A 21,098-nucleotide genomic window follows, 5' to 3' on the forward strand; every position below is an offset into this window, starting at 1 on the left:
AACATTGTATGTGTATGTTTATTCCATAACACTCATACATATTGGCCTCCAATTAGCAGAGTGGCTACTCACATGACGTGATGGAAGCTGAATACAGTCATCTCTCCATAACATCACCCCCCCAGGTCACTTCAAGTTCTTCCCTTTTATTATTTATATTACACATTTCATCCATTTTACATGATCAGTTAATGTAACAATAAACACATGATGGTGATGTATTTTTAATTCTGCACATCCTTATTTGACCTCAAGGCAACTGTTTATGCCATCAGTCCATTCCTTCCAGCAGTCGCACCGTATCCCTCAGGTCCTCCACGACTGCATCCACATCTGCTTTGGTCGTCCCCCTGCCCACGCTCAACCTCAAGGCATTAGCTGCCACCTCCGAGGGGACGCCGCAGCTCAGAAGGATATGGGAGGGCCTGATGGACAAACACAGTGCAGCGCAGGGCAGTTATGTAACTGCGATCAATATGGTGTCTGGACAAAAGCATAACCATAGCCCTCTTTTACCTGTTTCCACTGTCTGAGTGGCAGGCGGCACCAACGCTGGCCAGCAGCCTCGTGCAGTTGGACAATACCCTCCAGCCTAAACCAGGAGAGAGAGAGAGAGAGAGAGAGAGAGAGAGAGAGAGAGAGAGAGAGAGATTAATCATTCAGAGCCTTTGTAGTTTACAAATAGCCCTGAGCAGGTCATGAACTGTCTCCGATAAACATTGGTGTAGGGTTAGAGGACACTGTGTTGGAGTGGCAGGCCTAAACAGACATAGGACGAAGACGGAGGAGTCATGACATCACCTTGTAATGTTGGGCCCAGGATGGACACGTTACATGTGTTAGGGAGGATATCAGAGCCTGGGTAATGGTTGTTGAAGTGAATCTTGTCTATAAAGACGGCCTGAAAAGGAAAACATACTAATGATACACCTTTATAATGTGTAAAAGGTAAGCAACAGAATAATGCTAATGTAGGTTGTCATCTGAACCACAAACATATTTCAAATAACCCAAATCACATTATGAACTGATTTACAACTACAGTCTTACAGTCACAAAGAGAACGTGACATTACAAACTTACCTTTAGTCGTTCTTCTAAGTAAAGTTTTGTACTTCGCATATGACTCTCATATTCTGACAGATTAGAGGTCACCAGTTCTGCAGCCTAACAGACACATAACATCAGTAGATATAAATGATGCTTAATATGACATCTTTGGTATCAATAGCATTAGTATTTGATCTGTTTTAGTTAGACTAATAAGTGCGAACTCATTCTGCATGAGGTTATCATAACGATATAAGTGTTCACACTGATTCCAAAAAGTAAGAAGAAAAAACAACATTCTTGACAAACAAAATGCAGTAATATGAAAATGTACAAGTGGGGTGTGTGTGGGATCAGTCTAAAACATGATACAACACTATCATATGTTGCTCACCATTACATTGCCAACACATAAGCAGTATGTAGTATGGGTGTATCTGATGATACACAATATAATAACACTCAGCTATGATAAATCACCAAAATGACACTATATAACAGCTGGGTCAGATCAAATGTAGAAATTGATTAGATATTGTTTTTATTCAGTATATTACCAAACACTTCTCAATTCAACAACACAACAAGCCACAGTCTTAGCTATTTTTAGGTTTTATAAATGTATTACTGCAAGGCTGGTACTGGATTGCATAATGATGTAGTATAATTTAGTTGATCCCCTGTAGCTCTACAATAGAGTAATGTATGTATAGAGTCACGTTTGGTGGGGAAAGGCAGGAATGGGTGAAATACAATTCTAGTACTTTCTGATAAGACACCCTTTATATAGGATTTATAAGCTGTAACTACTGGCCTTATTGTTTTGGCCTTATATAAATCATTATTACCATTAAGACGGAAATTTTGGGTTTCCAGGTTGTGAAAAATCCCTATGACTGATTGGATGACCACCTGCCTTCCAGAAAAGTATATTAAATTAATTTAATTAGGCAATTATTAATAGATTGCCAATATTTATAACTGCATTATTACCAAACAGAAATGTTAAACACCAGTGCAAGTCCAAATGTGTTCATAGTAATGGCATATAGTTAGTATATGCTAAGACGATTCATTAAAGCCATTAGTTTCGACCTTATATAGGGTTCCTTATTAGCAAGTGGTACCATTCTATGTAGAGACCAGAAGTCATTATAGAGATTTTTTCACAATGCAACAAATCACAAACAGGTATTACTGCTATGGGATTTTCAACACGTGTGCAAAAATATTCAGTTTTTTCACTCAAATATGCACTTTTAAATCGAGAAGATAAAACCTCTTTATAACCTCTTATTTTATGTAAGCTTCAAGAGAAATGTTCTAAAATCTTCAAAAATATTGCTGAAAGACATATATGGAGCAGGAAACATACCTTTCCCAGACCTGCAATCATTGGTGTGTTTTCTGTGCTGTAATGTTCAGAAAGAGAGAACACCCTTATAGACCCTTACATTTAGATGTACAGCTCTCTGATCTTGGCCGTTGTTTCATGCACAATTTGTACTTTATTGATTATTCCTCAAGTGAGTCGATGTGTTACCCTGGTCTGAAGTTTCTCTCCTGTCCTCCTCCAAACAGCATCGGACACAATGGTGTTCTCGTTCCGGGGCCGTTCACATACAAAGCACCAATCCGAGGGGCGTAGAACTACAAATGCGTCAAAACCTGTCAATAAAATGTTCTCCAATTTTCTATCTGATGCCAAATGAAGATATTTCACACAACAGATTCCTGACCTTGTGTCCCACTATGGTGAGGTAATCCACTCCCAGTTCACAGGCATCGACTCGGATTTTGCCCAGAGCCTGAGCAGCATCAGTGTGAACCAGGACCCTGAGCTGCTCACGCTGCTTGTTGAGAGATCTTACTCTCTGGCAGATCTCTTGGACTGGCTGACGAGATGAAGATGTTTCATCAGCTACTTAAATGATAATTTTTTTATGATAATAAAAATATTCTCTATTATCAGTACTACAAAGAGATGCACTTATTGGGAAACATTCAGTAGAAGAGGCCGTCAGGTTTCGGAGCCTCTATCTCTTTCTTACCATGATGACTCCCGTCTCATTGTTGGCCAGCATAACAGAGATGAGACAAGTGTTGGGACGCACCTCGGCAATGACGTCCTCCACCTCTACACGGGCTGTCACCTTGGAGACAGGCACAAACGTCACATCTGAAACACAGTTACCCAAACAATCCATCAAAGGCAGTGAATGTAAGGAAGCTACTTTAGGTTAGTTGTTTAAATAATAATCCACGTTATTCTCCTGCTATTAATCTGAATAAAACTTTACAGGATGGGCTCTTACCAGCCTTGCCGTCTCTCCGCAGGTGCTCAGCTACCAGTTTAACGGAGTCATGTTCCACATTGGAGGCGATAATGTGAGGGAGGCCATTGCTTCCATTCTGGTGCCCTTCACCTTGCTCTGCAGCCCTGCAGCTTCTCCTGAAGTGCTCTACAGCAGTGTGCAGCACCAGGTTATTGGCCTGAAAGAAGATTTATTCGCTATGAATGATGTAGCTTAATAAAACCAGATCAAAAAGTGAGCCAACATTAACGATTACCTCTGTTCCACCTGATGTGAAAATGATGTCTTCAGCTTTACCTCCAACCATTCTCGCCACATTCTCTCTGGACTGATTAATCATTGCCTTGGCTTTAGCACCTAGAAATAAAAATAATGTGTAGAAAAAGTACTGTTTTATTGGTTGCTTGCTGAGATACAACATTATTGGCTGGGTAGTGAGAAAGCAAATTAAGGTAAATTAGCATTAGCTCACTGTTTTTAATTTTAAATAAAAATATATTTATTAATCAATTTTATTGTTTTTATTCTGTGTGCTTTTGATTGTTTGTTTTATTGTTGTTATTCTTCTTACTCTGAGTGTTTTTGCCTATTTGCTTTTATTGTTTTTATCATTAGTTTTTTGTACTTTTGCCTGTGTACTCTGTAAAGCACTTTGGGTATGAAACATAGTATATAAATACATTTGTCTTGTCTTGATAGTAAAGGAAATTAATCTACACTAAAACTTGCTTTGCATTTTCAATTCCAACATCAGTTCGATGTCATTTCGATGCAGTTTTAAGTATTGTTCACCTGCTATGTAATTGCTACTCGGGTTTCCCCAGGCATCCTGGAGGGCTTCAGAGATGGTCTCGATCACTTCTGGTTCCAGCGGGGTAGTGGCATTGTAGTCCATGTAAATCCTATATTACATTGAGTTCATTAGACAGAAACATTCACATTTCATGTGCTGCGTTAGGCCTGTATGCGCGAGAGCATTCAAAATCATCACCTCATTGGTTCAGAGTGAAAGGCTGATACGAGGTGACCCACCCAAATCAAACCTTCCTACCTGTCTAGATTCATCTCTGAATAATGATGAAAGGTGTGGTCAGTGAAGGTGGGACCCACTACCGCGGTGAAGTCATCAGCTTTTTTGGCCATAATGCTCCTGGGAAGAAAGAACACATTTAGTAGGACGCCTGTGTAGATTTATTACAATCAGGCAGAATTCACTGGATTTATAATCAAAGACTAACTTAAATAACTCTCAACCTCTATTTATACCTCTCAACCTTTTAATTAGTGATGGTTGCATGTATTTGGACAGCACCATGTGAGCTTTGAATACAATGTGTTTTGAGAGCTGGTTGGACATTAATAGAAGTTTTGTTTCCAGGACAGCAGGTGGAAATGAATCTTTAAACTCTGGTGTCCGCTACAGTTACTCACAATCCGATTCCGGTTATCACCACATAATGTATCATTTTAATGCCAGCTGGGTATCTCATACACTTGAAGCATTTAGCGTTAACGTGGTGTCAGCTGACGTTACGTCCCCATTGTCAGCAGCAGCAGTGACACGTATTCACCCAGCTATCAGACTGTGACCTAACTGTTAGTCAATTCAAATAACCGGGAAACTTACAGCTGGAACTTTAGAACAACCTGTCTCATCTCTGGCAATGTCTTACTAGACCGAGGTGATATTTATCCAGCTGACTCTAACTTACATTAGGTGACGTTAAAGTCTGTTAACTTTAGCTAAAGCTAGCTAGTGCTGCTAACATATTTCTGCGAGCAAGATTTTGCTTTCAAGCGCTGAAAATGAGTGAGACATGCTCTCCTTCGTATGGCGTGGCAGGCTGAAATCCTTGGCTTTGTGTCTGACCTTGTGAAGTGATGTGAAGATGTCCTGGATAGGTTTATTACTGTCTGTGTCAATCATCAGCTAACTTGTTAGCTAGCCAGAGTGTGTGACAGGATGAGGCGCCGCTCCGCTGGGTTGCCAGATGTCTTAAAGTGAAACCTGCAGCCTGTCAGATGTATGTACAGTATGAGAGTTGTTTTATATACAATGTGTGGTTTATTAATGAATTCCATTCATATGATGTTAGGATATAATATTAAGTAAAATCAACGTTCATTCTGTCTCTGTCTTTTTTTTTACCTGCAACACTTAACTATCGTAACAGGCAGGATACACTATTCACTGACTTAAGCTCTTAATTTGAAAGTCCACGAAAGTCAGGATGCTTTGTCATGCCGAAGAGCCGAGAAATCCTGTAAATTAGAGTCTAGTAGATGTGGATTTAAAAGATTTAAGATGAACAGAAATCTAGTGTAAAACAGTCCCAAAAAGCTGGTATGCGGACATGGCAACTGGATCTTGCTGCCATGGTAACAGCCAGGGAGCTGCCCGGTGCAATGCAGGCGCACGTAGTTTGGAGCACGTTCACTAAAATCACGATGAATACAGCACGATTAACAGTGTACTAAATGATTCAAAATACTGGGTCACACCCCAGTTCATGCATTTGTTTGTGGTTGTTAATGGTCAATTCATGCTGGGTCACCAGCAGTGGCGTGCACAGACTTTTTGAAGGGCAGGGGCGGAAAGAAACAAAAGGGCACATATAGCGCGTCCTCACCACTGTAGAGGGCACTGTAGACACATTTTATATGTTATACAAATGGCACATTATAGAGCCTTAAAACAGACTAACTAGACAGACTACTCAGGTTAGTTTGCTGTTAGGATCAGCATCCACGAGAATTGTGTGGATTTCAATGTTGGACTGTGAAGAACACACAGGGACATGGATGTATGAAGGACATAAATCCCTAGGGGGTCTGAGGGTCTTCCCCCAGAACATTTTCAGTTAAGTAGAAGCCATTTCCTGTATTCTAGTGCATTTTAACAGCATATTAGCACCAGATAATCCAAACTGCTTCTTCGAGATATGGTTCTGGCTCAATATAGATCAACAAAGGGCCCAACATAAATAGCCTACTCAATAGCATTGGCCTACTAACAAGACTTTCTGTCCTAACTTGCAAGCTGAAGTTTAAAAGGCATTTTCAAGAAAGCATTTTTAAAAATGATCCCAGATGCTTAGCCCGGCGGGGAGTCAACTTAAACCTGGCGGAAACCCTGATATGCAATGCTAACCCAACTTTTAACTTTACTGGCTAGCTTTGAAAAGCTATTCCCACAAGACGTAGTGAGGTAGCTCCTCCTTAAACAGGCAATAGGCATCTACCTAATAATAGAACTTAGAAGAGGGCAGTTGAGTGTTTTTTCCACCCAAGAGGGCAATTTAGTGTATTTTGCCAACTAGGAGGGCACTTTAGCACGCCTTTTTCAACAATTGGGCCACGAGTGGGGGTCGACTGCCCCCCCGTGCACATCACTGGTCACCAGGTACAAAGAGAAATGCAGTAGATTACATAAAGAAGAAGAGTCCATTACTTTGTGTTGCATAATTTCCATGTTTATTTAATATTTGACAATGTGTTTAGTGTACACAAACATTTGACGCTAAACTCCAACACTCAGAGACACTGACTGAACTACTGCCCATTTATGATTTTGTAAATGGGTGCAACTTTATAATACACTGTTCACAGCAATCATGTTTATATACAATGCAAAATAATTTGAAGAGGAAAAAAAAGAAGAACTGTACCGGTGCAATTTGATAGTGCAAAAAAAAAAAAAAAAAAAAGATGAGGTGTGGAAGCACAATAATGTAAATGATATTCCTTCAAAGGGCTAGGGAGGGATTAGAAAAAAGTAGATTTTGTGAAGGCTGTCAGAGCATGATGGTGAAGGTACATATAAGAGTTAAAGAGTGACCGTAAAATAACCTACAGCATTACTCTGTGCAAGATGCAATGCCTAACAGGGCCGTAATGAACCAACCTTCCCCCACACATCAGTGGACAGATTATTACAGGTATATCCCACAACATCCATTTGGTTCCCTGATAGTTACCTACCTACAATCAATGAAGGAACCAGACTGTGAAACCAGAAGACAAGTCAACACAGCCACTCCTGCAGAATAAGTATTTTCAAATATCAATGTACATTCAGTGTGATTTTTTTTTTGTATGTGACTGCACCAACAAAACTTTGGTTGGCTCAAATGTGATGCACATTAAAAGAAAACACGAGGAATAATCTCAACACAGAGATCAGACTGGAGCAATCCCAAGCGCACACAGAAATGAGTGCTAGAGACAGTGTAATGTACAGTACATCAGGGTATTCCTCAATGCTATAGCTGGATAAAATACAACTGCAGGCTCTGCAGAGAAAGTCTGCGATAGACTTTGATCATAACAGTGATCATCCAACTTGTTACACAACAAAGTAAAGATTGATGAACCACAACTACTAACAGTTGTGCACATATGTAGGGCTGTAAAATGTTTTGATTGGATCACTTCAAAAAATGTCCACAACACAGAGAACACTTTACAGTGTCAGGAAATATTCTTATAGTAGAGTACGGTATATAATACATTACCTCAGCAGCTAAAATAAAAACAAAATACTTAATGCCTGTTATAATATCCCCTGCTAAAACTTACTTTGCCAATATTTTGATAAAAATAACAGTTTAATGCTTTGAGATGTTGTCCTAGTATGTAGTAATGTCATTGGGCATGCTGTCTAGGCTGGCTGACCTGAGGCATGCTCATCCTTCAAACTTTACACAACATCTCACAAGCTTTATCTGTCACTAGTATTTGAACAGGCTCAGTTTCAGATTCAGTCACTTTGAATGAAATGCAATAGAAGATGCACAGTTGCAAAGTTCATCCAAGATCAGGTGAAGGGATAAAAAACAGACCTTCAACTTGTCAACAACATTGATTTTTTTTCAATTCATAGCAAGATTGTTTACCAAATATAGACATATGTGTTCTGACAATCCTGACAATCTTTTTAATGTATAAACATGAAGTATACTCTGTGTTGTGGAAATTTCATACAATATGACAGCTGATTGCTGTTTTATGTAACATCAACATAAATGATACCTTTTTTGTCTGAATATGTAAGTGATGATGATAAAAAGCAGGAGAGTGATGTGATATGATCTGCAGACACTTCCAGAACGGTATTATAGCAGCATGAAGGATGTAGTTTGAAAGCAACTGGTGCAGAGGCATACTGTACAGTATGATTGAAAAGAGAGGCACTACATTTAATCAATATACATATTCAGAAAACCAGCTTCTTATTCTGTACTGTGAGGAACATTTTATACTTCTGATCATTTATCAAGGTAGCTTTGTGCAGCTCAGGATGGACACACCACCTTAATATTCTCTACCTAACAATATATTGACCTTTTCAGATGTATGTTAGTTGGGTCAAAGGTCACGTGTGACTATCTTAATCTTAAAGGGGACAGTATTATTCAAGTAATCTTCAGCATAAAGAAAGTAGCCAATCATTAAGTTATTCAATTGTTTAAATAGCATTAACTACAAGGGGACAAGGTTGTTTTATTCAAACATTTAAGGAACTCATATTAAAAAGTGCGGTGTGCAGAAATTGCACGGTACTACTACTTTAGAAATATAAATGTCTTTGTAAATAAATACATGCAGAAATAAATAATAAAGCTATTAAATATCTAAATATATCACTTTTAAAAGAACTAAAATTCAGGTAGAGAATGAGATTAACGTGAGAGGATTATTGGTGATGATATTTGATTACTTGTGTGAATGTAGATACCCTCGGTGCTCCAACAAGTAGCTAAAACGACATAAACTGATCAAAATGCCACAAGAACATGAAGTCTATGATGATATGCCATTCCCTTGCCAGGCTGTGTGCTAAAATTTCAAAGAGGTTTTAGGAATAGGAGGCAGATTACTCAATGTCAGGATTCATGGACCACAAAGAAAAGAGAGTTATTCTAAAGAGTTACACTCAAGTGTCATTTTTTTTCTTTTAGCATGTATTTTCTAGCTGTACGTTGTATGCAAACCAGTTCAGACACTGTATATATGTATAGCCGTAGAGTAGAGTAGAGAAGAATCTGCATGTTTGCCTATTTTTACGGATGCAAATGTAGCAATGTGATCCTCACTGACATGGCAGCTTTAGGTAAAAAGTAAATGTCACTGCAGTTTTTAAGGAATAAATGTATAAGGCTTGATGTGTCACTGACAACAACTACAGTACATTACCATACGTATGTAATCTGAGATATGAAACTGTTGCTACTTCCTCCATTTTCTTCATTCGTCCAGCTATGAATAAACTCCAGTACAGTGACAGCTTTATGAAGAGGTTCTTCAGACTACGAGACTCACACCGCAGCAAAGGCCTGACAAGAAATGGGCGCTTTAGGTGCTGAGGACACTAGTGATAAACTGAGAACGTACAGGGGAAAGATGGTTGTTGGTGACTGTGTTGGGGAGGGGGGCGAGGATGGGGCTCAGCACAAGGGGAGGGATAAGGACAAGGATCTATGTACATCTTAGTCTTTGTGTTCATCCTTCTCTCTTGATATTTGCTCAGTCACATCCTCATCTGTCCGGCTCGTCTTCTCGACAGCTTCGACCTAAGAGGCAGAAAGAAATGTTTTTATTAAAATGTTACATCTTCCATTTAAAGGTTTTAGTGATTAAACTATTTTTTACCTGATGGTTCCAGCTAGGAGAGGATTAAACGCATACAGCCAGTCATGCATCTCTTTGTCATTAGTGGCTTGAAGCAATATCCCACGATGTTCTGTACACACGGCAAATGTGTTTGGGGTCTGTTGAAAAAAATACCAAAAAAGTTTAGAATACCATATCTGACTTTGGCACCAATTAGAGATCAGACAGAGGTTATTTTGGAGAGTTTGGTTAATCACCAACCTTCAGCATTGCCTGCTGGTCCTCACTGTACTCCACCTGGGCAGAGGAGAGGTTGAGTATGGCCCGCTCCACAGTGTCTCTCTCTGTGTTGTAGATGTAGACGTACGGTCGCCGCACAACAACATAGCGCTTCACCCATCCGTTGGTGTGTGGCTCCAAGAAATGTATGTAACCCTTCTTTGACACAATAGGGCTGCAAAAACAGAGGCAAATTATCACCACATGTGAAACCAAGAAAGATGTCTCCACAGCACAAAGAGATAGATGTTTTGGAGTTGCTGTGGCCGACTCACCTGACTCTAATCTCTTGGATATCAGGGACAAATTTGCGGGGCCGGGGTTTGGTGTCAGAGGCTCCATTGATGGACTTTTTGGCCTCTGCGTCCTGCGGTGTGTCAGGACCGGGGCTGACGGCACGAGAGCGAGGCGTAGGGGGTCTGCAGTAAAAAAACAAAAGGTCTATGATCCCTGGTAACAAAGCACGTCCCCACACCTTATGTGACCAAAATACTTTAAAAATGTTATTCAATAAAAAAAGCTAATCCAGACTGCTACACCCGACGAAGGCTACCCAGGGTTAGGATGACAATAAGTACTTTGTAGGACTGACCTGAGTTCAGTGTTGACATAGCAACCCTCAACCAGAGAAGGGCATGTTGTGGAGGGTGTGATTGTGTTGAGAGCAGAGATTGAAGGGGAGTCTCTTAGCACTGTGACAGACATCTCTGAGATCTGTGACACACACAAACACACAGATACACGCTAGCTCAGCAGACATTAATCGGATTTTCTTTCATGTGTAGTTTTAAATTTGAGTGTTTGAGCATTACCTTGCTTTCGCTGGCACTGACACACACATGGCTGTATTCTCGGTTGAAGGAGTGAGTGAGCAGCCGCAAGCACTGTGTATATAAAGGACAGAAAACTTAAAATGTCATAGATACAAGATAAGTAAAATCAGATCTGTAATATCATCAAAATGTAAGCACTCTGACTATATATTGACTTGTCATAAATGCATATACATTGAGCTACATTTGCATGACAGAGATCATAGAACAGGGCAACAAAACAGAGTCAAGACTGCACTTAAAGGATCCATATTTATTATGTTAAACTTAACAATTTGTCTTTTTCGAGGTGGACATATAACTTAACATAGCGACTCCAGATGTTACTGTAGTGTTTATATGATGTATTTTTTCTCTATCTAGTTTCTACATAATTTTGTTGTGATGGCATGCTGTGATTGGTTCACCAAGATTGTCAACCAGCAAGTTGGTCTGTAAGTCAAAGCGGAAATTCAGTATTCACTAAATAATGATGACTGACCTTGGCAGCGAGTTCCCTCTGCCTCTCAGTGGTGATTTCAGAGCAGGAGCTGACCTCCTGGTCGGGTTCAGGGGGCTGAGGAGACTCACTGAGCTCCTCAGTGACACAGGACAGCAGGGACTCCTGGCCCATTAGCAGAGTAGACTCCAGTTTCTCCCTCAGCAGGAGGTAATGTTTGGTCTTCTCCACCTGAGAGAATATGAAAAAGACTTAAGGGACCATTTATTTGACAAATTCCTGGCTGGCTAAGATGGTTCTCTGCGCTGCTTTCGCTATCATAAATCATAATGTTTGATTAGGTAGTCTGAGGAAGTGGTTTGGAATAATTGGTACTGTATAGCTCTCGACTGGTTTTCTTCCAATTTTTTTCATTCTAACTTATTTGTATTGTTTTTATGTATTTGTGAAACCAGGGAAACTTTACATAGCTACATTACATAAATGTTTTTAGAAGATCAGTGCCTGGATGTCTCAGTTTTCTGCAGTTAAATCACAACAAAACTGAAGCTCTTGTCTTGAAATTTTACATCAGCACTTCTTACTCAAAGTTGAGTTCAAGAAAACTTGTGGTAATTGTATATTCCCAGTTGAGCACTGGTGAGTTATTCGGTCCTGTTATTTGAATTAAGAAACATGGCAACGTGAAGTGTATAGCACAGTTACAGTTAGTTAAAAATTCTGTGGCATGATAACAACTTCTGACTTATATGTTGTGAATATGATCATACAAAAGGCTTTTACACTTAAGAGCTTTCCTTTAATAACCTTTTTATGTTGTGTTCTTTTAAATTAGGTTGTTAGCTTTTATTGACATTTTATTTATATTAATCTAAATCCTAATTACTTAACTTGAATAAATTGTGTCTAAGCATACTGTTTATTTATGAGGAAGGCTTATTGCTTTTTGTTGAAAAGCCCTGTTTAAAGTGCATTTCATATGTACAGTAAATTATATGTAAACCAATCCATCTTTACAAATGTCAAATGTTACTGTTTACATTAAATAGATGATTTAGAGGCACATGTTTTTGTACATGTAGGTTCAATAACTGACGACCAGTAGCATCTGTCTTCAGGGGTTAATAAAAGTAGCTTACACTATAAAGAAAAGTAACTAATGCCCCTCACATCTTGAAGGAGACTGAGTTTCTCCAGCTCCCACTGGTGATCCAGAATTAGGCTGTCACTACGCGGCCTCCACCCAGCAAGGTTCTCCTCCCCACGGACGTAGGCCACTGAGGTGTCCAGCACCCGCCTGCGTCTCCTCTGCATACCTGTGGTGGGCAGGTGCAGGATTAGAAATGTTGCATAGGTTAGCTTTGTGCAAAATACTAACTTTTTCTTGACTCTCACCTGGGCTTCCTGCATCTGCCAGGTTACACAAGCTGACCTCATAAACTCCAGTTACACGGTTTCTGGGAAAAAAACAAACAAACAAAAAAAAAATCAAGCTCTTCAACAGAGAGAACACAGGAGCTTCATGATTTTTTTCTTTTTTTTTTAAGGTTGGAACTCACCCATCCGCGGCTCTCAGGCTTCCAGTACCAAAAAGGTTTCGGATAGAGCGGGAGGCTGAGAGCTTTGTGTCTCGAGAGTAAAACACCATGCAGATATCTTTGGTTATGACTGCGGGCTGGGTGCAGTTCTCCATCTGCAATTGATAAAAGAGGAGCGATTTCCAACAGTGATCCTCTAGAGTAATTCACACATCACCTCTAATATCGTGAGAGCTATTTCTGCCTCTCATGAATGCAGGCACTGTAATGTACCTCCAAGTAGGCAGAGAGGGTCATGTAGATCTTCTCCCCATATGGAGTGACTCGGTTTAGTAACAGGGAGTTGTGCATGGAGCTATCCCATGCTGCCTCGAAGCGGTAGAAGGTCCTGAGGTGATCCGAGCGAGAAGAAACCAAGAAAATGAATCAGCTTTCAAAATGTAAGTCTACCTGAACAACAAATTAGCAGTCAGAACTAAACTCATGCTAAAGTCTATCAACCTAACAACTCATGTTAACATACAAATCAGGATCCAAATCCAAACAATAATAATTAAAAATACATCACTTACAGAAAGATGTAGACTAAATTTTGATTTGGTACACTGAGAAAATAATAATATGATTTGTAAAAAACAAACAAAAAAAACAACTGTCATAATCTATCTACTATTGGCATTGTACAGTATTTAAATACTGTAGTAAGTATTCCTTAAATCTTCAGTTCAACAGAAATGCTAATGAAATCTTTTTGCATGCAACAGGCTGGCGGAGTTGATGATCTGTTTAACACCACAGAAAATCAAAGAGAGCTGAGATGACTATCAGTACAGAAAAAGGAAGGAGGGATGAGAGACAGCCAGACGAAATGAGGGACAGGGCAGTGAAATACCTATGGTCAAGTCCCAAGGAAATGCTGTGAGAAAGAAGAAATCAGCAAAAGAATAGAAAGTGAGAGTCAGGAAGTATGTTGTGGTTGTGCGCTTGTGTGGCTGGGATGGTGTTTGTCTTTTTTCACACTGTTATCTCATTATGTAAACACTGCCATGGATCATACAGCTCACCCATAGGAGGCCGTTGAGAAATCCTGTGGAAGGTGCTGATCGACTTGATGCAATCTCTCATCCTGTTCTACCATTAAAAAGGTCAAATAACAGCACATGGCCATTCCTCAAGCAAAACAATACTGCTTTCTGTTACGCCTCTGATTTACTCCATACGTTAATGTACACGATTTTTCCCATTTCCCCCGGGGGGAAATAATCATACACTGAAACCAGTTATTCTTCTGGCCTGCGTCCCGGTACGGCCTTAAATTTAAAAAAGATAATCCAAGCAAGAATTGTAAAAGGAGACTAATGTTTCTGTAAGCCATAAAAACAGGCTGTATGGACTCTTCATGAGGTTCAGATGTTGGGCCCACTGGCCTTGGACTGAGGTGACCTTGTGGGAAAGTGAACAATGTGTCACCCAAAAGAAAGCAAACAGCAATGGACTGAGTTGCCTGCAGTAAAAAGAACTCACTGCTGCTCTGTGTGAATAAAGGGGATTCAGCGTAGAGATGGCCTGCTTTTTTAAGTAATTAGCGAGTGCATTAACACACACACTCACACATCACACTTCTTTCTCAGTAGTAGAAAACTGTTCGCTTACACTACAAGGGAGCAATTTCCTCTTTGTACTACACTAACATGTGCTTCTCTGTGTTTTACTACCTCCTAAAAATGAAGGAGCCAGGATTGAAGTCATGCTGCTGGCGTAACATGTGAGGAGCCGTTTGTTTCTGGTGTTTGGCAGAGTTTCACTGAGGTACAAGCAAGATTTAAAAATATTCACAACATTGCAGCAATTTTGGGCAAAGTGCTACTGGTGAGGTAATGGTTCACTGGATTACATTTTAATAGCTGCATTTGAATCCTGTGCCAGAGTGGGTACTGTAAATGATGTGATCCATATTACAGCACTTGAGTAATAGTGTTCCTGTTAATATTCTGTAGCTGTGATGGGAAATACTCTGTCTCTTGGGATTAGAAGTAACTAACAAAAACATATGGATGTAAAATATTTCTTCGTTAAAAGGTCAACAATATAAAATTATTAAACGGAGTGAAGAGAGGAAAGCCGAAAATGACACTAAAAATGTTTTTCAGCATTTTTTGAATATTCTTGCCTTTGTTGTTTCAACTGAACTGTGTTGTAATAATGAATCACTACCACCCTCTACTGGCAAGCAATTATACTGAAATCTTTCAGTTAGACCACTGTTAATCCTTAGGAGTACAATCATGTTGGATGTGAACTTGCTGCCTTTTAAATTCAATATGCATATAAATTAGCATCTGTGAACAAGCTGGAGTACAATAGAGTAAAAAGGTACTTTTTCAAAATGTCAGCAACATGTTAAAATTCTCTGTTTCTGTCCAAAATGCTAGAGTGACCAAATGCTGACAGACCTATATCAGCCTTAAAAGTATATAGTCTAAGTTCCTGCAGCAACTGCTGAAGTGGAAGCAGAGAGTGTGATACTGGCCCCACGACACCTCCGGCAGAGACACAGTCAAAGGACAGTCCACGTGAAGCAAAGCGAGCCATGCAGACCCTGTCCATCATAAATCACAGCCTGATAACAGCTCAAACACACACCCAGCGCAGCAAGAGAACCGGGGACATGCAGAGTCACATCCCTCACTTCTCACAAGGGGGAGAAAACAAAGATGCACAGATGATTTGCTGACAGTAATGGCAGAGTAGAAGAGAGGGGAACGAAATCACTGGAGGTCGAGTAGGAATGAATAGGGTGTAGAGGACGTTAGAGAGATGAAAGATGTGTTTTTGTAACTTAAGAGCATGAGAAGAGAGGCAAAATAATATACCTAGGCATGTCCGAATCAAGAAACTGTCTGCAAAAGCAAAAAACAACATTCCGTTAGTGGACTGGAGGGAAAAAAATGTTAGCATCCATATATACTTTGATGTTAGTCTCTGCAAGACTGAGCAGAGACCACACTGGACCACAGCCTGACCTGGTGCCGAACCACTAAACCCAATTATTGGCCATTGAGGCCATAACAGGACAAACATTGAGGGCTGAAAACCACGGGGGTGCAGCACCATGGTCAAAGGAAGGCCGGTCGAGGAGGGCCACTGGACAGTGCTGCACGGAGCGTTTGGTTGCTTTATTTAAACTCAGTAAACCCAGGTCTGGGTGATGGTGTTGCTGGTATTGTTAGGCTTTTTGGAGAGTGGTTGGGAAAGCAGAGCGATTAAGCAATGAGGGTCACAAAAATTATAAAGTAAATGCTAAAAAAGTACTTTATAGTTTTCATAAATTTCATTTGGATGATGTAATAATTTTGGCCAAATCTACACTGATATTTATCCATATAATACATTGTAAATATACTGTGAAGACATACTTTCTGATAGAGTTATTGAGCCATCATACAGTGGTGGCATTAATGGTGAGTGAATTTGGATGTTAAAAGACAAACCACTGAATAATATTTAGTGTTTCTATGCCAGTAATTACTGGATTTCTTAAATACATGTTACCTAAGACATAGCAGCAGTTGCCAAAACACAACTTTCATAATGGGGGCCAGGAGTCAGGAGAAACATACTGCCCTCCACTGGCTGGTCGCAGAACAACATAAAACATTACACAACACAATTTAAGTACTTAGGACCAAGGCCCATCTTGTTTGTGCAAACCCCAGTAAAATGTTTATTTTCCTATAAGATGTCATAGTCACAAAGAGCTACCAAATCTCTTTTGTCCGATGGTGAATTTTATGACGTGACAAAAACCTTTGTGAATTTCAGTATGTTAGCAATCACATTGGTCTGTTGGGTTGTTGTTCCCTTTGGTTGTGAGTTTCATTCAGGCAGCACCTTCTCCCTGATATTCAACAGACTAGGCTTTAATCATACAACACACCCATAAACAACATTTTCAAGGCTTCCAATTAGACAACGTTCAGTGCATGATTAACTTTGAGTGACTTTCTACATTTTTATCTGTAGTTTGTGATTCTTGAATATCAAGAGTTAATAAAGGGATTCAATAAAGTGATGATGAAATCAAATGTCCAATGTATGACATCATACTAAGTCCAAGTACAGATAGTTTAAGGTGTGTTAGTGATTTTACACTACTTGCAGTGATACATACTGCTGAATAATTTAGAAAGACATGCATTTGTATTGTTAATTTAATAGAAAACTTCATTCACCAGTGAAATACAGTCAAATGAGGTTGCTTGGTAAAAATGAGTGATTCCTTAAGTCTATAAGCAGGTTAGTGTTGGGGTTAGTAGAGCTACTTATGGTGGAAAAATGAGACAAGTTAGAGGTGAGGTGATAAACAAGGTGAGATGCAACACGTATGGTGCAATGACGACCATCAAACAACAAAAAGCACAGTTTAACAAGGAGGGTCGCACAGCCAGCATGGACAAGTGAATTCAATTCTACAAATGTGGCAAATTTAGTTACTCTTAAATCATGGTAAAGTGTGATTTTGATTCACTTTGCTCATGGTCACTCTGGATTTTTGTGTGTGGCCTCCTGCAATTAAAAAGAGGACAGCATACTTGTGCAGACATAATAATAAAGATAATAACACAAAATAACTTTTTTAGGGTTTGTTAAAACATTCAAGTTGTGCCTCTTCTGCCATGCTTTCTTTTTGACATGTATAGCTGGTACTCTATGCCATGCATTTGCCCATGTGCCACGTTTCAGTGCAAGAGCTGCCACAGCAGTAATAAAGTGACAAGTTCACATAAAAGTGAGAACCATAGAGTGGTTTCCAAATTCAGCAAAGCTGTCACAACCTTAGGTTAAACAAACATATATGCAAACTAGACGTTTCTAATATTGAATTCATACCATACCATATAGATTCAAAATCTGATAAAATCTATTAAAGATGGCCTGGACCAGTATTGTGCTTCATTCGCAAGGCTCTGGCTGTTGTAAAGTAATGCGTTTCCATCAAAAGGATAGTACATACCGGTCATCTTGCATGGGCCTGACATACCCAGCAGACAAGATGTTGAGAGAGAGAATATTGGGGTCAATGATGGTCTCATCAGCTTCAGGAGTGCTGCGTAGGCGTCCTAGAAAGACACAGGTGCCTCGGTTAGAACAGCTCCCACACAAGGTAAGACCACTGTTGGTACAATGTTTGGCTAAAAAACAAACTTACCCACAACAAGCTCACGTATTTCCTTCCATTCCATATCACCTCCTGACTCATGTACAATGGTCACAGTGATTCTCCTCTGAAGGCCCTGTCGTTATGAAGAAAAGGAAAGAAATAAAAAGAGGTGTGGTTATGTTCAGTACCATTAAAATATTCCAGATTTGCTCACAGTGGGATTGACATACCTGGTGCAGTAGAAATGTGCCATGGCAAGGCATTCCCCCTCTGTGGTCCACCACTGCAGGGATGTAGCTGGAAAGACATAGATGAAAACAAGCTTCACTCATTTGGTCATGTGCATTATTCCTTAATATCACTTCATGGAAAATTTGCTAAATAATTCCAAACATCAGCAGATTAAAGATCCAGCACTGGATGTTTGGTGAGGGGTGACACAGGACACTCACTCTCCATTGGCCTCTAGCTCGCAGATCTCAAAGAATACCATGAGATCATATTTGCTGTGGCAGGGTCCTGCCTGCGGGCGGGTCATGGCTGTCAGCTTGGTGGCAGGTACTGTGTTGGAAAGGGAGATAGAGAGTGTAAGACAGGGCGAGGGAAGACAGAGAGTAGAATAGTTGCTAACAGCAGGGAGCTGCTCTAAACCTACAAAGGAGAGAGAAAGGGAAAGAAGAAAGGAAATCAGTGGTGCAGGGAAAGAGAGGAACCACTCAGTCCTGTAGAAGGAGCTCTTTTCTTTCAACAGATTTATAAGCAACTCTGCAGTCCTTGCTTAAAGGAGAACATCACTAAATCTTATTAGAAAAATGTTTGTGTTCTTATGTGATTTGAGATTTCACGTAATCATAAACATTTCATAGTTCTGGGTCTGTGGGTTCTCATTTGCAAGACAACTTTTCTAGTAACAAATGAATACTGAACCATCCTGTGCATGAGGAAAAGCATATGCACGAACTCCTTGAACAGCATTCTCCTTTAATACTACAATGCTGATCTTGATTGTTTTGTATAGCTACGAGTAAGGGTTAATTCCTTCAATTTAAGGTAGTTCCCCAAAAGGAGTTCAGAGTTAAGAGAGAGTGTGCATAAAAACGTGCACATGCAGCTTTGAAGTTTGGCCCAAGCCCAAGCAGGAATAGTACAACATGCAGTATTTTATATAATGTGTTATATACTGCCTATATAATGTTGTTTATCAATCATTATTGCCTTCAAATATAATTTCCCTTACTGCTATTTTGTTATATGTCTTATTTCAAATAGTTCACCAGCTGTTTGCAACCTCTTTTGAGTGTTTTTCTTGCACTGCTGCAATGTGAATTTCCCTTCTGGGGATCAATAAAGTCTTATTTAATCTGTGTAATATATAAATATACAGTATAATGTACAGTATAGTTAACATTGCCGTCCCATCCCATTCAAGAAGAGCTCAAAGAGGGAACTGCAAGGAGAATCCACCACGCAGGTCGACAGTGAACACACAGTACACCAGAGAGCTAATCCAACTGAATCCTGACACAAGAAAACTCCCTTTTATATCAAATAGTTTCATTTTAAAAACTATTACAGCGTCTTCTAGTCAGTGTCCAGTAGTAACTCTTAATATAAACTATAGTAGTAAATAAATTAATGTGATACGGCCTAAGTCACTGGGCTTTGAGTGTTTTTTAAATCTCACCAATATACACACTTGATATAAAAAGGCATTCAGTCACAGGATTCTCTTGGATCTGACATCAACAACCAACCCGGCTTCTGAGCTTTAATAACTGAACAGATAGAGGTGGGTGGAGCTGTCAGCTGAGCTCGCTCGTTTCCTTCCAGTAGGAAGGAAGCAGCCAAGCCAGCGGCAGACAGAGCGTGGTCTGACAACGAGTCCACCAGCACCCCATTGAACACGTCTGGGACCAGGTATCGGATCAGCTCCAGCGATTTCTCCCGTTCCGGCGAGGCGTCAGAGTCAACTGCTCACACCCAACAACATGAAGCTAAGATGACATGACTTGCAGGGATACCAATACAAAGACAATGCAACATAAATAAATGGTGGAATCAAGCAAAGTAACTCCGCAAACAGTGTGTTTACCTGGTTTGGACAGAGGCATCACTCGTGGGAACTGTCTTCTGCAGGGGCGTAGTGGACTGGTTGATAAAAAGACAACACACCATGTGTCATTTAACGAAAACAACAATATACAGTATATCTTTGTCTGTGCAGTAAATCAGTTATATCAGCAAACTTTGTAGCCAGGTACCTGATGACGTCTTTACAGAGAGGAAGAAAAGGTTGTTTCTGGTAGTGTCCAAACACCTCAAACACAATTGGCTGAGTCTTGATGTAGTCAACAAAGGATTTAGTAACTTCAACAGCAATCTATAAAAACAATACAGTAATATTAAAGCATTTGACATTAAAACCTTCTACAACTGATCATCATCGTACAGGATCTGGCTGATATTTCTTACATTCTGCACATGGTAGAAGCCAAGAGGAGGGCCACGGCCTGTGTTTTTTAGGGGTTCAGTGGAAAAGGCCTCATCATGGCGGTGGATGAAACTGAAATCAATCCAAATTGCAAAACAACTATTTACTTGTAAAACTGTAAAAGGAACATGATAAAGATTGAGAGCCATGGGTTTGAACATGTACAGTAAAAACATTTTGATGGACTGCTTACTTGAACTGGCAGAAGATGTCAGCATATTCTGCAGAGATGCTGGAGGCTTGCAGGACAGTCACCCTGAAGGTAAAGACGTTACCAATCTTCAGGTGCTCCAGTGTTGTGTCAAGTGGGCCGTCCAAACTGGCCTTCAGCGGATTCTCCAGCTCATCTGCACCAGCTGTGAGGAACGCAAAATTAAAAT

General features: G+C 40.0%; 2 protein-coding genes across 30 annotated transcripts in view; both read right to left on the bottom strand.

Annotated features, from left to right (window-relative positions):
* Positions 1–130: 130 nt before the first annotated feature.
* On the bottom strand, positions 131–5,367 carry scly (selenocysteine lyase). Of its 2 annotated transcripts, none has more exons than XM_051376846.1 (13): positions 5,236–5,367; positions 4,417–4,515; positions 4,158–4,267; positions 3,622–3,722; positions 3,366–3,543; positions 3,102–3,229; positions 2,790–2,945; positions 2,594–2,700; positions 2,426–2,462; positions 1,084–1,167; positions 802–901; positions 517–592; positions 131–425 (listed from the first exon to the last, which is right to left on the bottom strand). In XM_051376846.1, the coding sequence occupies exons 2-13, from the start codon at positions 4,506–4,508 to the stop codon at positions 272–274; spliced, it is 1,323 nt and encodes a 440-aa protein (XP_051232806.1). In that variant the 5' UTR covers positions 4,509–4,515; positions 5,236–5,367; the 3' UTR covers positions 131–271. The 2 variants fall into 2 exon arrangements, with proteins under 2 accessions (XP_051232806.1, XP_051232805.1); XM_051376845.1 differs by lacking the exon at positions 5,236–5,367 and adding an exon at positions 4,993–5,171.
* A 1,449-nt stretch (positions 5,368–6,816) lies between these two features.
* The window catches only part of kif1aa (kinesin family member 1Aa), a 40,865-nt gene continuing 26,583 nt past the window's right edge, over positions 6,817–21,098 (bottom strand). For 9 of the 28 annotated variants that reach the window (XM_051376416.1, XM_051376435.1, XM_051376423.1 and 6 more), the window contains 22 exons: positions 20,912–21,074; positions 20,700–20,790; positions 20,489–20,607; positions 20,320–20,375; positions 19,982–20,197; positions 18,680–18,788; positions 18,458–18,524; positions 18,276–18,360; positions 18,081–18,186; positions 15,940–15,966; positions 13,959–13,982; positions 13,340–13,454; positions 13,088–13,221; positions 12,924–12,985; positions 12,699–12,844; positions 11,571–11,759; positions 11,069–11,140; positions 10,849–10,970; positions 10,532–10,675; positions 10,239–10,431; positions 10,017–10,135; positions 6,817–9,937 (listed from right to left, as the gene is read on the bottom strand). In XM_051376416.1, coding sequence (XP_051232376.1) covers positions 9,895–9,937; positions 10,017–10,135; positions 10,239–10,431; positions 10,532–10,675; positions 10,849–10,970; positions 11,069–11,140; positions 11,571–11,759; positions 12,699–12,844; positions 12,924–12,985; positions 13,088–13,221; positions 13,340–13,454; positions 13,959–13,982; positions 15,940–15,966; positions 18,081–18,186; positions 18,276–18,360; positions 18,458–18,524; positions 18,680–18,788; positions 19,982–20,197; positions 20,320–20,375; positions 20,489–20,607; positions 20,700–20,790; positions 20,912–21,074 — 2,402 coding nt within the window. In that variant the 3' untranslated portion in view covers positions 6,817–9,894. The remainder of the gene's footprint in view (positions 9,938–10,016; positions 10,136–10,238; positions 10,432–10,531; positions 10,676–10,848; positions 10,971–11,068; positions 11,141–11,570; positions 11,760–12,698; positions 12,845–12,923; positions 12,986–13,087; positions 13,222–13,339; positions 13,455–13,958; positions 13,983–15,939; positions 15,967–18,080; positions 18,187–18,275; positions 18,361–18,457; positions 18,525–18,679; positions 18,789–19,981; positions 20,198–20,319; positions 20,376–20,488; positions 20,608–20,699; positions 20,791–20,911; positions 21,075–21,098) is intronic. The other 19 variants (XM_051376445.1, XM_051376431.1, XM_051376429.1 and 16 more) reach the window with 7 other exon arrangements.

Source organism: Dicentrarchus labrax, unplaced genomic scaffold (assembly GCF_905237075.1).
Source record: "Dicentrarchus labrax unplaced genomic scaffold, dlabrax2021, whole genome shotgun sequence".
Taxonomy (NCBI): Eukaryota; Metazoa; Chordata; class Actinopteri; family Moronidae; genus Dicentrarchus; species Dicentrarchus labrax.